Source organism: Panthera pardus, unplaced genomic scaffold, assembly GCF_024362965.1.
Source record: "Panthera pardus isolate Hobbes unplaced genomic scaffold, ASM2436296v1 HiC_scaffold_13, whole genome shotgun sequence".
Lineage (NCBI taxonomy): Eukaryota > Metazoa > Chordata > Mammalia > Carnivora > Felidae > Panthera > Panthera pardus.
The window spans coordinates 40,867,799-40,888,713 of record NW_026526688.1 but is presented as its reverse complement, the minus strand read 5'-3'; the positions used below and the strand labels follow the sequence as shown (position 1 = coordinate 40,888,713).

At 38.2% G+C, this 20,915-nt stretch overlaps 1 protein-coding gene across 2 annotated transcripts in view; it reads left to right on the top strand.

Moving 5' to 3' along the window:
• Positions 1 to 19,277, top strand: part of AP3M2 (adaptor related protein complex 3 subunit mu 2) — a 109,013-nt gene extending 89,736 nt beyond the window's left edge. For both annotated transcript variants that reach the window (XM_019440686.2, XM_019440685.2), the window contains exons 3-9: positions 1,502 to 1,673; positions 5,704 to 5,841; positions 12,972 to 13,057; positions 13,313 to 13,446; positions 15,238 to 15,445; positions 15,720 to 15,864; positions 17,005 to 19,277. In XM_019440686.2, coding sequence (XP_019296231.1) covers positions 1,502 to 1,673; positions 5,704 to 5,841; positions 12,972 to 13,057; positions 13,313 to 13,446; positions 15,238 to 15,445; positions 15,720 to 15,864; positions 17,005 to 17,105 — 984 coding nt within the window. In that variant the 3' untranslated portion in view covers positions 17,106 to 19,277. The remainder of the gene's footprint in view (positions 1 to 1,501; positions 1,674 to 5,703; positions 5,842 to 12,971; positions 13,058 to 13,312; positions 13,447 to 15,237; positions 15,446 to 15,719; positions 15,865 to 17,004) is intronic.
• Positions 19,278 to 20,915: the final 1,638 nt, after the last annotated feature.

The following is a 20,915-nucleotide window of genomic DNA, read 5'->3' as shown; positions in this document are numbered from 1 at the left end:
AACAGGCTCCAGGCTGTGAGCTGTCAGCACAGAGCCCGATGCAGGGCTTGAACTCACAGACCGCAAAATCATGACCTGAGCTGAAGTCAGCTGGTTAACCGACTGAGCCACCCAGGTGTCCCCTCCCTCCCTTCTTAAATCCTCATTTTTAAAGAAGTCTTGTTTTAGAAACACATTCCTGACTCTTAAGTGTTCTTAGATATTGCAATGTCTCTGACAATTGTTATTATCTGATGTAATTTTAATTTAGATCACGTGTACAGTCCAGTTTTGGATGTCATGATTTTAGGAGCATGTTGGAAAACTAGAGCATATCCAAAGAAATAGCAAGATGGTGAAATGATCTAGAAACCATACCATAGCGTGAATAGTGGAAGGATCAAACAGGGTTTGGCTGGGAGAAAAAAAAAAAAAGTGAAAGTTAGCTGTCTTCAAATAGCTGTGGGGCTGTTATGTAAATTTGTTCTGTAAGGCAGATCTAGAAAGCAAATTTCTGTTTAGCAAAAGAAAGAACTTTTGAATAATCAGAGCTTTCCATGAATAGAATGGGCTTTCTCAAAACGCAAATGGATGAATTCAAGAAGGATTGTATGACCATCTCAGAGGTCCTGTAAAAGATGCGACCGACGTTCCTAGAAGGGCCTCTAGAAGGGCCTCGCTAAATGACTACTAGCATTTCTTTTTCGTCATCATGCATCACGTTTTACAAAGTGTTTTATAATTTACAAAGCATTTCCACATGTATTATCATTTAATCAATCATGCTTAGTTCTTATAACCTCCTTGTGTGTCCAGTGGTATTATCCTGATTATACTAGTAAAGAAATCAAGACCTGTATCAGTTAGCATGACTTACTCTGGTAAGTGACAATAAGGTTACCACCCAGGTCTTCTGATTTGGAATCCAGTGCTTTTTCCACAACCCAGATAATTTAGTATCTAAGATTAGCCTGTGTTAGTAAAAAGACAAAGCCTTCTTAGAATCATCCTAACATCTTAGAGAATTTCTGGTGTGCTAGTTCATCTCCCTCATTTCATTTTATTTCCTTCTCATTCTTATTTGCTGTATCAGTGTTAAGAGATAGCACAACAGAAAGCATTAAGAAGATTTTTAGGTCCAATCTGGGTCATATCAAGTATTATTATTTTGCATAGTTCTTTCAAATTCTTGTTCCTAAGCACATGTAATAGTTTAGGTTCAGTTTTGTATTCGTCATGTTTTGTCTAGTTGAAGAAACTAACCCCAAAAGGTTAAATGACTTTCTCTTAATTTATAAAAGAAGTTAGTGATGATACTAGTACTATAAGCCAGTCCACTGTTCTATCTACCAAACCGGGTTGCTTAAGAGAACTAAGGTTATGCTTCATTCCTTCATTGCAGAAGAATATTCCAGAAACACTGAGTAAACACATGGACAGGACTAGGTCCTTATTTTTTAGGAAGATTCTTTTTGTTACAATCTCTGAATGCTATATATTCTACATATTGTATTTTCATCAGGATTATTTTGGAGTCTGTTCAGAGCCAGTGATCAAAGACAATGTGGTTGTGGTTTATGAGGTACTGGAAGAGATGCTTGACAATGGGTTTCCATTGGCTACCGAGTCAAACATCCTCAAAGAACTGATAAAGCCTCCCACTATCCTTCGAACGGTTGTCAACACCATAACAGGTATGGAGAAAGAGGAAACCAAGCTGCTGCCATCCTGGGTGTGGCTTTCTCTGGTGTGGTGCACTATTTTGAGTGCTTGTCTTTGGGCTCTCAGATGTCCAGGTGCTTTAATTTTTGTTCGTTATAGTCTTTGATTATGACCTGAAATATGTTTTTGTTATGTAGAAAATGTCTTGATTTCAGTGACAATAAAGTATGCTTCTTTAAAAAGCATTTCTTTCTGATTACAGAAGAAGCACATGATTATTAAAGAAATGTCAGAGATACAGAAAAGCACAAAGACCTTGAAAATAATTTAATCACACCATAATTTTGACATATTTTCTGTTTCTTCTAGACAGATGAATAACGAATAGATGCATAGATTTTTTAAAAACAACTCTTGTCTATTTTTTAAAACTTTCATCAATATTTTGTGAACATTATCCCATTATGATACACTTTCTTTTACATAATTTTTAGTGACTTTATAATTTTCTACCATATGAAATAGACCCTAAGTGATTTGTTCAATCCATATTTATGATGGTTCTGATTTTTTGTTCTTTTAAATAACGGGAATTAACTCTCTTATACCTAAATCTTTGTGTACATCTTCTTTGATTTATTTTCAGTAATAGAAATGGAAGTGCTAAATCAAAGGGCATGCACATTTTAAGGACTTTAATGCATTGTGCCAAATTGTCTTCTAGAAAATTTATAGTTTCAGTAGCTGTTTCTGTGCATCCTAGCCAATCCTATTATTAATTTTTTCAAAACTTTGGCATTTAATAGTTTAGTCATGTCTTATTTACACACTCATTTTTTTTAAGTTTATTTATATATTTTGAGAGAGGGAGAGAAAGAGAATCCCAAGCAGTCTCCACACTGTCAACACAGAACCCTGTATGGGGCTTGAACTTGTAAACCATGAGATCATGACCTGAGCCGAAACCAAGAGTCAGACCCTTAACTGACTGAGCCACCCAGGCACCCTACACACTCATTTTTTATTACTAAGGAAGTTAAAACCCATTCGAGTATTTATTGACTGTTTTTCTTCTATAGTGAATTATCTACTTGTGTCCTTTGCCCAGCTTTTCTTTTATTGAAATGTTTTTTTATACTAACATAAATTTTTTTAATGTTTATTCATTTTTGAGAAAGAGACAGAGCATGAGTAGGGGAGGGGCAGAGAGAGAGGGAGACACAGAATCTGAAGCAGGCTCCAGACTCCAAACTGGCAGCACAGAGCCCAATGTAGGGCTCGAACTCATGAACTGCGAGAGGATGACCCTGAGCCGAAGTCAGACGCTCAACCAACTGAGCCACCCAGGCACCCCCTCATACTAGTTTAAGAGAAGTCCTTTCATTTAAGCACATTAAACCATCATGTATATTTCCAGTATACATGATCATTTGTAGTTCTGTATATTTTTTGAATCCTATGTCACAGATATTTTCTCACAATCTGCCTTTTAACATTGTCTATGGTGTTTTTGTTTAGCTACATTTAAAATTTTCTGACTTAGTCATATTAGTCATTCTGCTTCATTCAGGTTTTACATTGTGGGTCTTGCTTCATATATAAACAAGGGTTTGCATGACATTTGACAAACTGATAGAAAAAAATATATATATATTTTATGTTTTTATTTTTTGAGAGAGAAAGAGAGCATGGGTGCATGTGCCTGCATGCAAGCTGGGGAGGGGCAGAGGGAGAGAATCTCAAGCAGGCTCCAAGCTCAACGCTGAGCCAGGATGTAGACATGGAGCCCGATCTCACAACTGTGAGATTGTGACCTGATCTGAAATCAAGAGCTGGTTGCTTAACTGACTGAGCCACCCAGGCGCTCCCCACCCTGAAAAAAAATACTTTTTTTAAGTATAAATATGCAAGAATACCGGGACAATTTTGAAAAAGTACTGTAAAGGTGGATTTTCCTTGTCAACAAATATCAAGCTATATTAAGTTCATATAGGACAGGAGACAGAAACTCATACATAGATAGATCAGCTATTAAAGGGCAAGACAGTTTTGAAAATAAATATTTTTTAAAAAGAGTAAGAGAGGGGCACCTGGTTGGCTCAGTCAGTTAGCATCTGACTCTTAGTTTTGGCTCAGGTTATGATCTCCTGGTTCATGGGTTCAAGCCCAGTGTAGCGCTCCTGCTGATGGTGTGGGCCTACTTTGGATTTTCTCTCCCTTCTCTCTCTTGCCCCTTCCCAGCTTGTGCAGTCACTGCACTTACGCACTCACTCTCTCCCTCTGTCTCTCAAAAGAAAAGCAAGAGAGAAAATGTGTTCTATCAAATACAAGATATAAAGTTTTGATAATTTTAAAAACATAGGTATTGGCCCAGTAATAGACAGATAGGTGACTAAGATAAGGTAGAATGTTCAGAAACAGACCCTTTCTTTTGTAGGAATTTGATATAGATAGATGTCATATATATCAAATCAATGAATCAGGGGCCAATTGTTAAATAAACTATATTAGGACAGTCGGCTTTGATATAGAACAAAATGAAGTCCTTCCCTACTCATTCTGTACAGTCAATTCCAGCAAAGAGTTAAACACAAACCTTATAATTGTTAGAAGAAAACATAGGGGAATGTCTTTTTGATCTCAGAGAAGGGAAGGTCTTTTTTAAAAAGTGTATTTTCTTCTGGTTCTTTTATGGTTTTACTTTTGGATTTAGTTCTTTAGTCTATTATCTTGGTATACAATATCAAGTAAGGCTCTGTTTATTTCTCCAAAATTTCTACCAGTTTTCCTAGCACCATAACTTATTCTTTTCCCCTGTTTTAAAATGATATTTTTATCTTGTACTAAGTCATTATGGATTCTTGGTCTGTTTTTAGGCTTTCCTGCCTTATCATACTGCTTTAATTATTATTACTTTTTTTTTTATGTTTATTTTGAAAGAGAGACAGAGCATGAGCAGGGGAGGGGCGGAAAGAGAGGGAGACACAGAATCCAAAGCAGCTCCAGGCTCTGAGCTGTCAGCACAGAGCCCGACACGGGACTCATCTCATGAACGGTGGACCTGAGCTGAAGTCAGCTGCTTAACTGACTGAGCCACCTAGGCGCCCTATACTGCTTTAATTATTATAGCCTAATGACATGTTTTAACATATGGTGCCTCTTTTTAAGAAAACGCATTTGTTGGGTTTTTCAATATTCTGGATTCATTTAACTCTTAAACTCTTTGTTAGTGCCTGGATCATTTATAAATACTATGGAGTCATTTTTCTGAACTTCTCTTAAATCTAGAAAAAGATACCTGAGCTGAAAGTACCTTTTGAAAAGCTGAAATGTTGTGTAAATATGCTGAATATATGCGTGTGTTTAATGTTTCTTTCTTTAGATTAAAAGGTCCAGGTTACAAAAGAAGGAAATAGATTTTTAATTAGTTATAATATTTCAGAATTTCAGTATAGAACTTTTGAATTAAAAAAATATTTTTGATGCTTGTGGGAGGAAAAAACAAGGAATTGATTTGCAACTCTTAGGGAAAGATCTAATTTGTATTATTTTCCTAACATTCAGTGTACATTAGTTGTAGTAAAATGTGTACATTTTAATACCTAGCATAAATGTACCTAAGAACACCTAGCATAAATGTACCTAAGAACGTACCTTAAACTAGACTACTGTTTTTACCCATGAAAATTTTATATTTATGTAGATTACCATCCCTACTGAAAGTCAATACATTATTTAAGCTACAAGCTATTGTGAAATTTGAGAGACCAACTTCAGGTTTCTTTCAAAACCAAAATATGATATCTGTTTCTCAAGTAACTTTTTTAACCTTTATTCTGGTCGAGGAAGCAGACCAGATGGCAACAACTTTTTAAAATAGACTAGGTTACCCATATATAAGTTGGGAAACTCTTATCTTTTTTTTTTTTTTTTTTAATTCTTCAATTGAGTGCATGAAGAGTGGGAGCATAGAAACTCCTAGGGAAGTGTTCTATGATTATTAGATAACTGGTTACATCTAACCACAATGGAATTAAATTACAGTAATATTCATTATCTTAGGAAGCACCAATGTGGGTGACCAGCTTCCTACTGGGCAGCTGTCAGTGGTGCCCTGGCGACGGACTGGGGTGAAATACACTAACAACGAGGCCTATTTTGATGTGATAGAAGAGATTGATGCCATCATTGATAAATCAGGTAGGTGTTTTTAATCTGTTTTCAGAACTGGAAAGTATAAAGATGGGGTGCCTGGGTAGCTCAGTCAGTTAAGTGTCTGACTTCAGCTCAGGTCATGATCTCATGGTTTGTGAGTTCGAGCCCTATGTCAGGCTCTGTGCCGACAGCTCAGAGCCTGGAGCCTGCTTGATTCTGTGTCTCCCTTTCTCTCTGCCCCTACCCCGCTTGCTCGCTCTTTCTCTCTCTCTGTCTCTCAAAAATAAACGTTAAAAAAATGTTTTGAAAGTGGAAATAGTCTCCTTCATATAATGCTTGCTAGTATCAGAATTATCCCCCATTCAAGATCATTCATTTTAACTTAGCACCTACTTTGTGTCAGGCACTGTGCTGGGTACTAGGAATAGACTTAAATATTATAATGCAGATGACACAATCATATATGTAGAAACCCCTAAATACTCGACAAAAACTCTTAGAACTAGTAAACAAATTCTGTAAAGTTGCAGGGTACATAATCAACATATAAAACATTTCTAAATATAATGAACTATTCTAAAAAAAAATTAAGAAAACAGTCCCGTTTACAATAGCAACAAAAAGAACAAAATAGTTAGGAATAAACTTAACCAAACTTGTACTCTGAAAATTATAAAACATTGATGAAGAAAATTAAAGAAGACACAAATAAGTGGAAAGACATCCTGTGTTCATGGATTGGTAGAATTAATATTATTAAAATGTTCATACTACCCAAAGTGATCTACAGATTCAGTTAATCACTGTCAAAATCTCAATAGCATTCTTTACAGAAATAGAAAAACAGTCATAAAATTCATATGGAACCACAAAAGATTCCAAATAGCCAAAGCAATCTTGAGCAAGAAGAACAAAGCTGGGGACTTCATACTTCATGATTTCAAAATATATTACAAAACTGTGTAATTGAAATAGTATTATACTGACATAAAAGTAGACACATAGACCAGTGAAACAGAATAGAGTGCTCAGAAATAAATGGGGCGTCTGGGTGGCTCAGTAGGTTAAGCGTCCACTCTTGATTTTGGCTCAGGTCATGATCTCATGGTTCATAAGATTGAGCCCGCATCAGGCTCCACACTGAGCATGGAGCCTGGGATGCTCTCTCTCCCTCTCTCTGTCTGCCCATCCCCCACTCGTGCTCTCTCTCAAAATAAATAAACATTCAAAAAATATCTTTTAGGGGCTCCTGTTGGCTCAGTTGGTTGAACGCCCAACTTCAGCTCAGGTCATGATCTCACAGTTCATGAGGTTGAGCCCTGCGTTGTGCTCTGTGCTGACAGCTCAGAGCCTGGAGCCTGCTTCGGATTCTGTGTGTGTCTCTCTCTCTGCCCCTCCCGCATTCATGCTCTATCTCTCTCAAAATATACATAAACATTAAAAAAATATTTTTTTAATTAAAAAAACAGAAAGAATTGGTTAGTCCTTGTGAGGGGCAGTCTTTAAAAAATATCTTCTAAAAAACTGATTTTTAAACATTTACAGTCAACTGATCTTCAACAGGAGAGCCAAGATTGTACCATGGGGAAAGGATAGTCTCTTCATTAAATGACGCAGGGAAAACTGAATATCCATATGTGGAAGAATAAAATTGGACCCTTATCTCACACCAAAAAAAAAAAAAAAAAAAATCAACTCAAAATGGATTAAAGACTTAAATGTGAGATGTGAAATCATAAAACTACTAGAAGAAAACATAGGGAAAAAACTTCTTTTTTGGGGGGTGGGGTAGGGGAAAACTTCTTGACACTTGTATGGGCAATGATTTTTTTTGGATTTGACACCAAACGCAAAGGCAACAAAAAGCAAAAATAGACAAAAACTAAAAAGTTTCTGCCCAACAAAAACAGTCAACAGAGTGAAAAAACAACCTGTTAGAGAAAATATTTGGAAACCATATATCAGATTAGGGGTTAGAACCAAAATATACAAAGAACACACAAAACTCAATAGCAAAAAAAAACAGATAACTTGATTAAAAAGTGGGCAAAGGATCTGACTAGACATTTATCAAACAAAGACATACAGATGGCCAATAGATGTATAAAAAGGTGCTCAACGTCACTAATTATTAGGGAAATCAAAACTACAATGAGATATCACCTCACAGTAGTTATAATGGCTAGTATCAAAATGGCAGACAATAAGTGTTAGTAGTGTTGTGGGGAAAAGAAAACCCTAGTACACTGTTGGTGGGAATGTATATTGGTACATTCATGGAAAACCATCAAAAAAATAAAAAATAGAACTACTTCGTGATCCAGTTTTCCCACTTCTGGGTGTATCCAAAGGAAATGAAAGAATTAGCTCGAAGAGGTATCTGCACTCCCATGTTCATTGCAGCATTATTCACAATAGCCAACCTAAATGTCTTTTGATGGATGAATGGATAACGAAAATGTGAGATAGACATGCACACAGGCATGTTATTCAGTCACAAGAAAAGAAGGAAATTCTGCCATTTGCAACATGGATAAACCTGGAGGACAGTATGCTAAATGAAATAAGCCAGAGAGAGAAAGACAAACGCTGCATAGTCTCACTTATCTGTATAATCTAAAATAGTCAAATTCATGGAAGCAGAGGGTAGAATGGTGTTACTAAGGGCTAGTGGGTGGGGGAAGTGGGGAGATATTTGGTCAAAGGGTACAGAGTTTCAGTTATGCAAGATGAGTAAATTCTGGAAATGTACAGCACAGTGACTATAGTTAATACTGCATTTTATACTTTTTCTCAGCTTTATTGAGGTATTATGGACAAATAAAATTGTAAGATATTTAAAATGTATATTGTAGTGATTTGCTGTATGTATTCATTTCAAAGGATTCCCCCATCTAGTTAAATTAACACATCCATCACCTCTTCATAATATGTATTGTATACTTGAAATTTGCTAATTAATATGTTAATTAACTTGTTTGTGGTGATCATTTCGCAATGTATATATATCAAAATATCAAGTTGTATACCTTGATTATATACAGTTTTTGTTAATTATACCTCAATAAGGCTGAAAATGGCAATTCAAAATAATATGATGCAGACCAATGCTTGTTGGTGTTACAGATCTTACCCTCTTAAATAAAAAAATTGTTCTTTAATGGTGTTCTAGATCTTGTCCTCTTAAGTAAAAAAAGTAGCAAACGAATCTCTTTTAGATTTCCTTTTGAATGTATTTGACTCCCAAATCTGATGGCAGAACTGACATTGTAATCACTAAAATTCAGGGAGCCTTCTTTTCTATCTATTCTGAATTACAGCAATATGTCCTAGAGCTTAGAAATTTGTAGAAAGTTCTTTTCACATTAGTGAACTCATTCATTCAACAAATGCTTATCGAAAACCTGTTGTGTTGTAGCACAGTGCTGACTAATGGATATTTGATCATGAACAAGATACAGTGAAGGAATATTCCAGGTCACACAGTCCCCTTCTCATTGAGAATCTTTGCTGATAATAGTGTAATAATAATAATGACAGTGGTGTGTAATGGGAGGTATCGCTACTGTGAGGATGTCATACATGAGAATTATGTGGAGAAAGAAAAGGCTAAGGATTCCTGGAAATGAGCAAGGGAAGAAGAAATGAATTGCAAATTAAAAGACAACAAATACATATTTGAAGATGAGATATAGAAATTCTCAAAAAGGAAAGGAAACCCAGTAATTAAGTTATTGAATAGCGACCTATAATATCCCCTTCCCACACATATAGGAAAACAACAATTCTTTGTTAATAATGAATAAAGATATGTCATTTACAGGGACAATTGGTAGTCTGTCAAAATAGAGGGGGTCTACATCTTTCCCATGACAAGCCTTTGGAGATTCTTGTTATGTAAATGTGGGTGGTGGCCACTGGCTTTTGGTTCAATAATGATTTCAACATTTTTTGACTAATAATTTCTAAATTCTGCAGCAAAGTCTTTTCAAAACCTTAATCCTGAATTGTGTTCAATACACAAAGTTCTGGACCTCTTTATGACCTGACTTTATTGTAGCTATTGTTATTGACAGTGATCGTGATTGTGATGTTATTTTGTTGTTGACAATGATGAGGTTCTACAAACAAAGGAGACAAAAGAGGCCAGAAAGAAAGAAAGTGAGAGTTTATGGCTGCAGAAGCTTATTTAGAGTCTAGTGAGGAAGAGGGAGGTAAAAAGGCAGAATATAAGCGATGTATCCCACCCATCCAGAGCAAAGTGTAAAGAGAGCTGATAGTGTTTATGCTTTATCAGTAGAATGAATGGAAGTTACTAAGACCTTCAGGGATTTGGGAACAAAGTAGGTGCAAACACTTTAAGGTGAGTAAAATATTTTTGGGAAATAAAGTAGTTCAGCATGAATGCATTGAGAGGCATTAAAAAAAAAAAGTAATGAGGCTTTAAAACTAAGTAGGCAGCAACTTTTCATATTAGCCCAGAACTGGAAATAACCCAAATGTCCACCAGTAACAGGACACAAATTTCAATATGGTCCCATAAGAGAGTACTGTGTAGTAATGAAAAAGAATGAATAATCCATATATCCAGCACATGAATGAATCTTACATTGTTGAGTAAAAAAGATAGATGCATAAGATTATATACAGTTATATACATTTATATGAAGTTTGAAAACAGGTACAACTTCATCAAAGGTAACAGAAGTCAGAACTAGCATGGGGATGCAAGAGGAGCATGCTGGGATGCTAAGAAGGTTCTGTGTCTAAAGTTATTTACTGTGGAGGAGGAAAAGGCAGTGTTACTGCACAGGGCCCTCGATCCCCAACCTCCCATCATCTCTTCCCCTGTATGCATCTGTCCATATGGCTAACTTTTGACATGTATATTTTTTTAGTTGTTTTTTTTTTAACGTTTATTTATTACTGAGAGACAGACACAGAGCATGAGCAGGGGAGGGGCCAAGAGATGGAGAGACACAGAATCTGAAGCAGGCTCCAGACTCTGAGCTGTCAGCACAGAGCCCGACATGGGGCTCGAACCACAAAGCGCAAGATCATGACCTGAGCCAAAGGCGGATGCTTAACCAACTGAGCCACTCAGGCACCCCTTGACACGTATATTTTTACAACCTGTAAATTCTGAATCAGCCTGTCTTGTTTAGACTGTATACATTCTTATATCTGACATTCTTGTAACTACTGTGTGATCAGTAAGATTCCTAGAAGAAATTCTGCTTTAAAAAAAAAAAAGATTGCCAGGTGGAGAGGGGTGACATATATTCTACATTAATGGGTGGTCAGTCTGTAGGATCTTTAAAACAAGTATATTGTTAACAAATATATTATAACAAAGGTGAATAAAGGCATAACTAAAAACGGGGAAAAAAAAGGTTCTGTATCTTGATGTGGGTGGTATTTGCATGGGGTGTATACATATTTAAAAATTACTGAGTCATACATTTAAGATTTTTGCATTTAAGTAGAAGTTTTCCCACAAAAAAAAAGTACACAACAACTAGGTAGATAGTTAGCATGCCTTGCATGCCATTTTAAGGAGAACCATTGGGAGTGATTGAAGAGGTTTTTTGTTTTGTTTTTTTTTAAGGTTTGTGTATTTATTTATTTTGAGAGAGAGAGAACGAGCAGGGGAGGGGCAGAGAGAGAGAGAGAAAGAGAGAATCCCAAGCAGGCTCCACACTGTCAGCACAGAGCCCAATGTGGGGCTCGAACCCACGAACTGTGAGATCATGACCTGAGCTGAAATCAAGAGTCATGATTTCGACTGAGTCACCCAGGTGCCCCGCAATTGAAGAGTTTTAAGTTGGGGAGTGACTTGATTCAGATTTGTAGTTGAAAACTATCAGTCTAGTTGCAGTGTGAAGAGTGGCTTCAACTGAAGGCAGGGAAACCAGGAGGCTGCCAGCTGAAGTCCAGGCACAAAATATAGATTCCATAATGGTGGTCAGGAAGGAAAGGAATGAATAGATGTAAGAGACAGAAGTCAGAAAAGAGAGGAATTGATAATTGATTGGATATGAGCACTGAAGAAATATAATTAGTCAAGGATGCATGTATGTTTCTGACTTAAGCAGCAGGTTAGATGGTACCATCATAAAGAAAATAGGGGACACCTGGGTGGCTCAGTCTGTTGAGTGTCTGACTTCAGCTCAGGTCATGATTTCGCGGTTTGTAAGTTCAAGCCCCACATCAGGTTCTGTGGTGACAGCTCAGAGCCTGGAGCCTGCTTCAGAGTCTGTGTCTCCCTCTCTCTGCCCCTCCCCCACTTGTGCTCTGTCTCTCTCTCTCTCAAAGATAAATAAGCATTAAAAAATTTTTTTTTAAAAAGAAGGAAAATAGGAGAGCAGATGGAGGAATGGAGCTGATGTGCTCACCTTTTGATGTATAGAGTCTGAAGTGCCTCCATGACATGCAGGTAAAGCTGTCTAGTTTGGCAGGAGTGAGACTGTGAACCTGAAAAAAGAGTAGGCTATATTTGGCCATTAATGACAATCAAAGCCTTGGGAAGTAGGTGAAGTAACTCAAGGAGACCATGTTGAGTGAAAGAAAAGAGACGTTCAGAATTGTGAAAACACATCAGCATTCAAAAGATGTGCAAAGAAAGAGAAGCCTACAGAAAGCACAGAGGAAGAGGAGCTAGAAAAACAGAAAACTAGGCGAGGTTAGAAGAAAGGAGTGTTTTACAAAGGAAGAAGTGGTCAAAAATGGCATGTTGCAGACAGGTCCTGTGGGATAAAGACCAAAAGTGCCCACTTGATTGAGCAGCAGAGCTCATTGGGGACCTTAGGGAGAGCAGGTTCTGCTATGACGTTTTCTGAACCATTGGTTATGATGACACCCTTTTTGATTCTGGGGCTAGAATGAAAACTTCTTTAAGCTAATTGTCTCTTTAATCTTTTATCCCCATTGCTTCATCCTAGTGTCTCATACTTGATATGCAGCTGATAAGTGTTTGGAAGGATGGATCAATGGATTAGGTAGATGAACTGGATAGATGGACAGAAGGAAAGAAGAAAGGGAGGGAGGGAGAAGAAAAAAGTTGGGAAGGAAAAGAGAAAGTTAAAGAAGGTGGTAGGGAGGAAGTAAGTTCGTTGGGAAGGACGGAGAAGCGTCGAATAGCTTCTTACTTTCTCTTTGTTTTGTTCCTATCTCAGGTTCCACAATTACTGCTGAGATCCAGGGGGTGATTGATGCCTGTGTCAAGCTGACTGGAATGCCAGACCTTACGCTTTCCTTCATGGTAAAATCCTGAACCACAGGTTCACATCTTGGGATGGGAAATTAACTGTTTCTGGAAAGACAGTGGTGAGAATGGAATGGAACAATAAGAAATAAGGACAACTACAAAGTTTATATCAGGCTTGAATTTTCTATAAGTAGCTACAGAATTTCTGTGTGCATGTGTTTAAATAAAAACAACATCTGAATGACTTTCCTGAAAGAAATGTGGGTGTTTAATTCCTACTTCTTGCTTTTCCTTGCCCGGTAACTACAGAATCCCAGGTTGTTGGATGATGTCAGCTTCCATCCTTGTGTCCGTTTCAAGCGCTGGGAATCTGAGCGTATCCTCTCCTTCATTCCTCCTGATGGAAACTTCCGCCTGCTCTCTTACCATGTCAGTGCACAGAAGTAAGCAGCCCTTATAATTAAGAACAGAATCTGTGTATATGTGTATATGTGGAAATAGTATCCGTAGTGATTAAGGACTCAGGTTATGGAGTTACCTGGGTTCAAATTCCAGCTTCTGTACTTAACTAATCGGGTAACCTCAGGTGAGTTGCTTAACCTTTCTGTGTCTGTTTTCTTATCCCCTAAGTGGAAAATGAAAAAAGTACCTTGTTTGAGGATTAAATAAAGCAATCTAAATAGTGCTTAAGAGGAAGTTAGTGCTCATAGTTTGCTGCTGCTATTTTTGTTGATGTTATTATATGCCTAAACAAGAACTTTTTTTCTCAAATTGGAATCTGAGTACACCTATATTCAATCCCCCTAACCCAAAAGAGCATTAAATTATACTATGAGAAACTATAAAAGGCAGTCATTTTTGGTCTTGAACATTCTCTTTAATATCTTGTCTAAGGACTTTTATTTTTATTTTTTTATTTTTTTAAATGTTTTATTATTTTTTTGAGAGAGAGCATACAAGCAGGGGAGGGGTGGGACAGAGGATCTGAAGCAGGCTCAGTGCTGACAAGCTGACAGCAGAGAGCCCGATGTGGGGCTTGAACTCAGAAACCATGAGATCATGACCTGTGCTAAAGTTGGATGCTCAACTGACTGAGCCACCCAGGTGCCCCTGTCTTGTCTAAGGACTTTTAGAAGGTGTGTAGTAGAAGATACACACACTGAAAAGAGCTATGACACCTCAGAGCCACCAATACTTTCCTATGTGATTTGGGATAAATAACTTAGGAAAATATCTGCGTGCTTGAGAGCAAAGACTCTGGACTCAGTCTGCCTGCACTTAAATCCCATCTTTAGTACTTATGATACATGACCTTGGGCAAATTACTTAATCTTAGTGAAGTATAAGGACATCATTATTTATCTAGAAAAACAGGACAATAGCAGTACCTACTTCATACTTATTAAACAAGGTAATGGAACTAAAACACTTAGCATAGTATTGGCACACAGGAGTGTTTAATAGATGTTAAAAACTGTTATTGCTTTGGTATTAATCTGTGATTTCTGTTTCCTGTTCTGTCCTATTGTGACAACCTACCATACCTCATAGGGTTTTTGTGAGGATCAGAGAAAGTCAGGTAAAGGCACTCCCGAGATACTATCAAAGGTCCATGAGGTATGCATGTTACTCTCCCAAGTACAGATAATTATTGGTCACATGTTGTAAAGTAAAACACAGAAATATGGTGACTCCTAATTTTGATCTGTAATGCCTTTCTCATAGTAGGCTTAGTATACTCTTTGATTTTTGTTGTCTTATTCAGTCATTGGAAGACTTAGTTTATTTACTAGACAGCGTCTTAGCTTTACAAGAAGAAAAAAAAATTAAAGATTACTGTTTTTTTTTCCTGTGTTTATTTTTTAATATAAGGAGTAAAGAAGTAAGTAATAATACTTAAAAGTCCTTAGACAAGATATTAAAGAGAATGTTCAAGACCAAAAATGACTGCCTTTTATGGTTTCTCATAGGATAATTTAACACTCTTTTGGGTTAGGGGGATTGAATACAGGTGTACTCAGATTCCAATTTGAGAAAAAAAGTTCTTGTTTAGACATATAACAACAACAAAAATAGCAGCCGCAAACTTAATGAGCACTAACTTTCTCTTAAGCGCTAGATTGCTTTATTTAATCCTCAATGAGGCAAAAAAAGCACTTAGGATAAAATGAGAAAATGTTGCCATTGTTTCCAGTATAGTAATGAAATTGGTTTTTCATCTCTCCCTTTTCCAGTCTGGTGGCAATTCCAGTGTATGTCAAACATAACATCAGTTTCCGGGATAGTAGTTCACTTGGACGCTTTGAAATAACGGTGGGACCGAAGCAGACTATGGGGAAGACCATAGAGGGAGTGATTGTCACCAGCCAGATGCCCAAAGGGGTCCTGAATATGAGCCTCACTCCATCTCAGGGGACACATACATTTGACCCAGTTACCAAGGTAGGAGGAGAATAAGCAGGAAGTTTTGAATTGCTGATGTTAAATAGAAGTCATTATGCAGGAGCTCTCCAATAGACTTTCCAGCTTGTTGAAAGGGGAGCTTGATCAGAGGGACATCGTTTTTTCCTTGAGATAATTTATGGTGACAAATAGTTTTCTCTATTGAAAGCCAGTTTAGAGGCTGCTTGTAATACTGTGAACAGATACCCTGAGGTTAGAGATCAGCCACCTCAAATGACGGCTTCCACTGTAACTTCTTTCTTTTTCTTTGAAGATGCTGTCTTGGGATGTAGGAAAGATAAATCCCCAAAAGCTACCAAGTTTGAAGGGGACCATGAGTCTTCAGGCTGGAGCTTCCAAACCAGATGAGAACCCCACAATTAACCTGCAATTTAAGATCCAGCAGCTGGCCATTTCTGGTAAGTGATTTTGGCTTCAGTGGCTTGATGAGAACAGAAGTGGCTTTCTCCACTAGGACGCAGACATCAGAAAGCCTTCTGCTGACTCCCTGTTTACAGAGTTTGGTTTCATTACCTGATAGGTAATCTGGAGTAAAATCTTCCTAGCATTTCTGGGGGAAATCTATAATCCTTACTTTCTGAAGTTGGATTAAGGGACCTGACCAAAAACGTCTAAGATGCAGTTGAGAAGGAAACAGTGTAGGTGGACAGGGCGTTCCCCAGCAGGTTTTGAGTCATCCTAGGGTTGTCAGTTTGGGGTTCAAAGGGTTTTAGAATGGGAAGGCTTCTGCATTCTCAGCTGGTCACTGAAAAGAATAATTTCCCCTCCATCCCCCCAGTTTCAGAAGACTTTCGTATTTGCTTTTATGAACATGTGGAACCCAAGTCAGCCCACTGTAGTCTACACCTGTCTTAGGATGATGATGATAGTAATAGTTATCATGTACTGGGCATTTACTATGTGCCAGGCAGTGTTTTAAGCCTTTGTCATCTGTTTTATTATTTAATCCTTAGAACAGCCATGTAAGTAAGATAGATGGGAGATGACTTCAGCTTTATATGAAGTTCCTATTTTTCTTTACCAACAAAACTTATCTAATTTAAGTGATTAGCATTCACTTAAATTAGAAACTCATCATAAATGTTAGAGACCTATACAGTATAAAATATGTTCTGCTTAATGCAGTGAGAATACTTATAGGAAACACTCATTTATTAATGCATTTATTGAGTTATGCCTTATTTCATTATTAATTTCATTAATTCATGTATTCTGTCCAATAGCTGGACAAAAACATAGAGTGGTCTTATTTTTCCTTATCCTCCTTTCATCTGCATATAACTTTCTGCCCTTCCCACTTTAGAAACAGGTCTTCTAATAGGATAGCTTCTTGTTGGAGCAATTTTTTATTATCAGTGTGTGGGCCAAGAGTGACAAATCTGTGAGCCTCAGAAAAGTGAAATAAATAAGGGAAAATTATTATTATTTTTCTGGTTCACTGTTATAGCTATCTCTATCCCACTGATCTCTGAATTGAAATGAATTTAGACAAATACGCTACATGCTTCTTTTGAATAGTGCTTATGTTTTCCTTCCAGGACTCAAGGTGAATCGTCTGGATATGTATGGGGAAAAGTACAAACCCTTTAAGGGCATAAAATACATGACCAAAGCTGGAAAATTCCAAGTTCGAACCTGAAGGGAGAGTTTTGCAAAAAGAACATTCACTAATGCTTTTTTGTTTCTTACTTGTCTAAAAGTAAAAAGTAATCAGCCTGTCTCCTAGGTCAGTATCCCCTTTTGGACCCACCCACTCCCTTTTTTCCTTAGCCTGCAGTGCCGTGGAGCTAATCAAGGGAGAGAAGGGTTGCCAGGGAGAACCGGACCGAAGTCAAACACAATCAGCATCAACTCAGTTCTGAGAGAAGAGCTGTGTGACAGAGGGTAGAGATACCTAATGCCATATTGAACTATTTTGAACATGGTTACCATAGAAAAGGACTAGCATTTGTTACTTGCTTGGCTTTACTTCTCTAAAGTCAATGAACGACTTCTGTTTGTTGTTTAAGGTGGAGAGAAAGATAAGAAAGAAGGAAAGAAAGCTTGGAATAAAATGAATGCTAGTCAAGGGAAGGCCAGCAAAGGGTCTGACCTTTGAGGGAGAAGAAAGGAAGTGGTAGTAAAGACGTGTGAGCACACGTGCTCAGACGAGAGCGGGGGGTGGGAGGTGGGGAAGAGCAGTCAAGCCCCACCGGGAGGACGGTTGGAAAGAATAGAGTTGAGTTGGTTTCTTTCTGATCCCTCTACTTTGATATAAATATAAAAAAATTACTAGTACTTCTAGAAGTGAACTGGAAACTTCTTAAATTCGGGTCCGCTAATGACATGGAAGACTCCATTAGAATCAGATTTTCCTTTGAAGACTGCCACTATCTGACCAGTTTTCAGATACTAACGACTGTTAGCCTTTAGCACCTGGCCTGTCGTCTGCAGTGAGAAAGTGACCTGCCCTCTTCCTGGTGGCGGTTGCCTGAAATGCCCCTTTCCCTAACCCAGAAGAATTCTCATATCACAGAATTCACCAGCCTTTTTCCTGTTCCACAAGGACAGTTTCAGAAAAGCAATCCCATAATCCCCAGGGCAGCCAGATTCTGTGTGTCACAGTATTGAAGTGTAGGTGGCCAACTCATTCCTCGTGAAGTACATCACAGCTGTAACCCAGTGGTGACTCCCTATTTACTCTTGTCAGTGCTAGACTGGTGCTGGAGTCTAAGCCTTGCTGTCTGAAACTTTTCCAGCAGTAACCCTAAGTAAAAAAAGAAAGCTTACCGTCAAGGGGTATGGTTCATCCTGGAAGCTGCTCAGTAAAGTTGATTTCCCTGGAGTCTTCTGCACTGGATTGTAATAGATTTATCAACAGTATATATACCTACCTAACCATCTTTGTTTCAAGGCAGAAAGAAATTCCCTAAACCTTTGAATAAAACTGATGTTGAAGGAAGATGGGCCATGCTGATCATGTGTAACCCAGTTTAAGGAACATGGCAACTGAGGGAGTACCTCAGACTTTCCCAGTGGGTAATTTTTACTCTAGTTCGATATATATATTAACCACTTAAATATTTATATAAAAGACAGGTTTTTAAATTCTTACTGCTATAGCTTAAGGAGTGATACTGTGCTCTGCTTCATGCGTGGGGAAAAATGAAGACCTATACTCTTCAAACCATATAATTTTTCTCTAAAGTCCTGTTTCTAAATATTTAAGTAATTTTGTTTTGCTAGTTTTATCTCCCTACTTCCTGGACTTGTTTTTGCTGCAGAGTAATGTTGCTTTGTGGTTTTCCTCTGGGATAAATCATGTTGTATGCAAACAGATGTGTTCATAGTCCATCACTCCAGAATTTTCCTGAACTACTATGTCCTATATACACCCCTGGCAAGGTAGGGGAAACATCTCTGCCTCTGTGATCCCAGAATACTTGGAATTACTTCTCCTGAGGGCTCTGAAGGATTTTAAGGTTTCCTAGGTCATAGGAAACAACCAGTCTTGGTTCCTGGATATTTTTAGCTTTATAAATCCAGCTGCTAAATTTCCTCGTGGACAGCTCACCCTAATTTCAAGGGAAGAACTTGAGGAGAAGTAGAGTATGTAGGGTATGCGACCTGCGGGCCTTGGCATATGAAGTAACATGTCACCTGTGTAGCAGACCTCTGGAGCCCAGTGGAGAACATTACTGCTACCATCCAGCAGTGTGTTAACATTAACTAGTGCAGGGTGTTGTGATCGAGCTGTTCAATTCCAAAATATGTGTCTTATGTGGAAGTATCTCCTATGCTTAAGTCTTAATAAAGTTCAGTTTTACCAGTCCTCTATGTCCTAAGTGTTTTGTTATCAGGACTAACAGTGGTGCTATGCCTGGTAGGCCTCAGTAGAAGCACTAAGAAATAAATCAATTTAGGGAGGATCTTATGATTTTTGTCTCTTCAACCAGCAGGCCTAAAGCCATATGTTATAGTGTGATTTTCTAGTTACCTCTGGAAATAGGAGATGTTGATATAATGTCATTTTTAAGGTTGTAAAAGCAAAGGTTGAGATCATGTTTTCCCCAGTGTGGAAAAGACAAAACCATTCAAGCTGCTGATGGCTATTCTAGTGCTTTCTCTGCTCTCTTGACCTTATGTTGGTCAGTTCAGGCATGAAACAGGGCTTCAAGGTCCTAAGCATCTTTTTTTTTTTTTTTTTTACATTTTAGAGAGTGAGTTCGGGAGAGTGGTAGAGGGGGGAGAGAATCTTAAGCAGGCTCCACACTGAAAGCAGAGCCTGATGTAGGGCTCAGTCTCACCACAGTAGGGGAACTCATGACCTGAGCTGAAATCAAGAGTCAGATGCTCACCTGGCCAGCCATCTAGGCACCCCAGGTCCTAGACATCTTAATTGTGATAGGGATTTCTTGGAAGATAAGTCATTGGCAGTCTTTGTAAAGTATGGATACTGGTTGTTATCCCATATCTGTACTGATACCCTTTTGTAAATCCCTCCTGGCCATGAAGAGGACTTATTTCTGTTCGCAAACCACAGTGGTTGGTGTTTATTAATACTCCATCCCATCTGTCTTAGTCGTTGATATGTCTTTTGCCCTTGGTCTGGCAGTCCTGTTTGCACCATGGTGAATTTTGTAAAACTTGTACTTTCCTCTGTGGCCAGTAGGTGGCGACGCCATGCCAGGATGGGATTAATTTTTTTAATTGTTAGAATTTTAAAAGGGGAATTGAATTTGAAACTCTTAAACCTCCCCCCAAGATACCAAGTACTGGATTGTGTGAGTTTTTGGCTTTTGAAGTTAGACGTGGAACCAGAAGTTTACGACACTCTGCGATCACCAGACTTTAGATCTGGGCTCTAGAAGGGTGGCTATTTCTGTCATCTGAGTTTCTCTAAGTCGCTGCCCACTTAAATGTATTGCACAGCTATCTGATAATCTTTGTTCTTAATTTTGTTCTTCAGGTCTGTTAGCATCTATTTGCTTTATTAGCCAGCTGGGGATAAGGAACTATTTAATTTCCCCTTATATGTTGTTCCATGGCCTAAGAAGTTCCAGACATTTTACCCTGAATTTCCTAACCTACGCTGGGAAATGATGTGTTGTTGTTCTTTGAATGTATTTTAGTATAATTCAAAGGGGTCTCTTTGCAGGGCTGGTACTCTGCCCTGTAGCTCAGTCAGTGGCCCCTTGTGAGCAATTGTCTTCATCCAAGTTGGCCGTTGCTAGGACTTCATCCAAAGGAATGTTGGGGCCTTTAACTTGGCCCACCCCATCAAGGCCTTACTGCTTCAGTTCATATTTCATTCACCCTCTGCAAAAAAGCTTGTCATGCAAAGGGGAGGGCCTGAAACCACCTGGATTCCTGGCAGAGATGTGGGAGCTGGGAGTCTCCTATTGCTGTCCTCAAGCAGTGTTTCTCTAAAATGGCTGAGGTACACTTTGATCTAAAACAAAACCTGCCC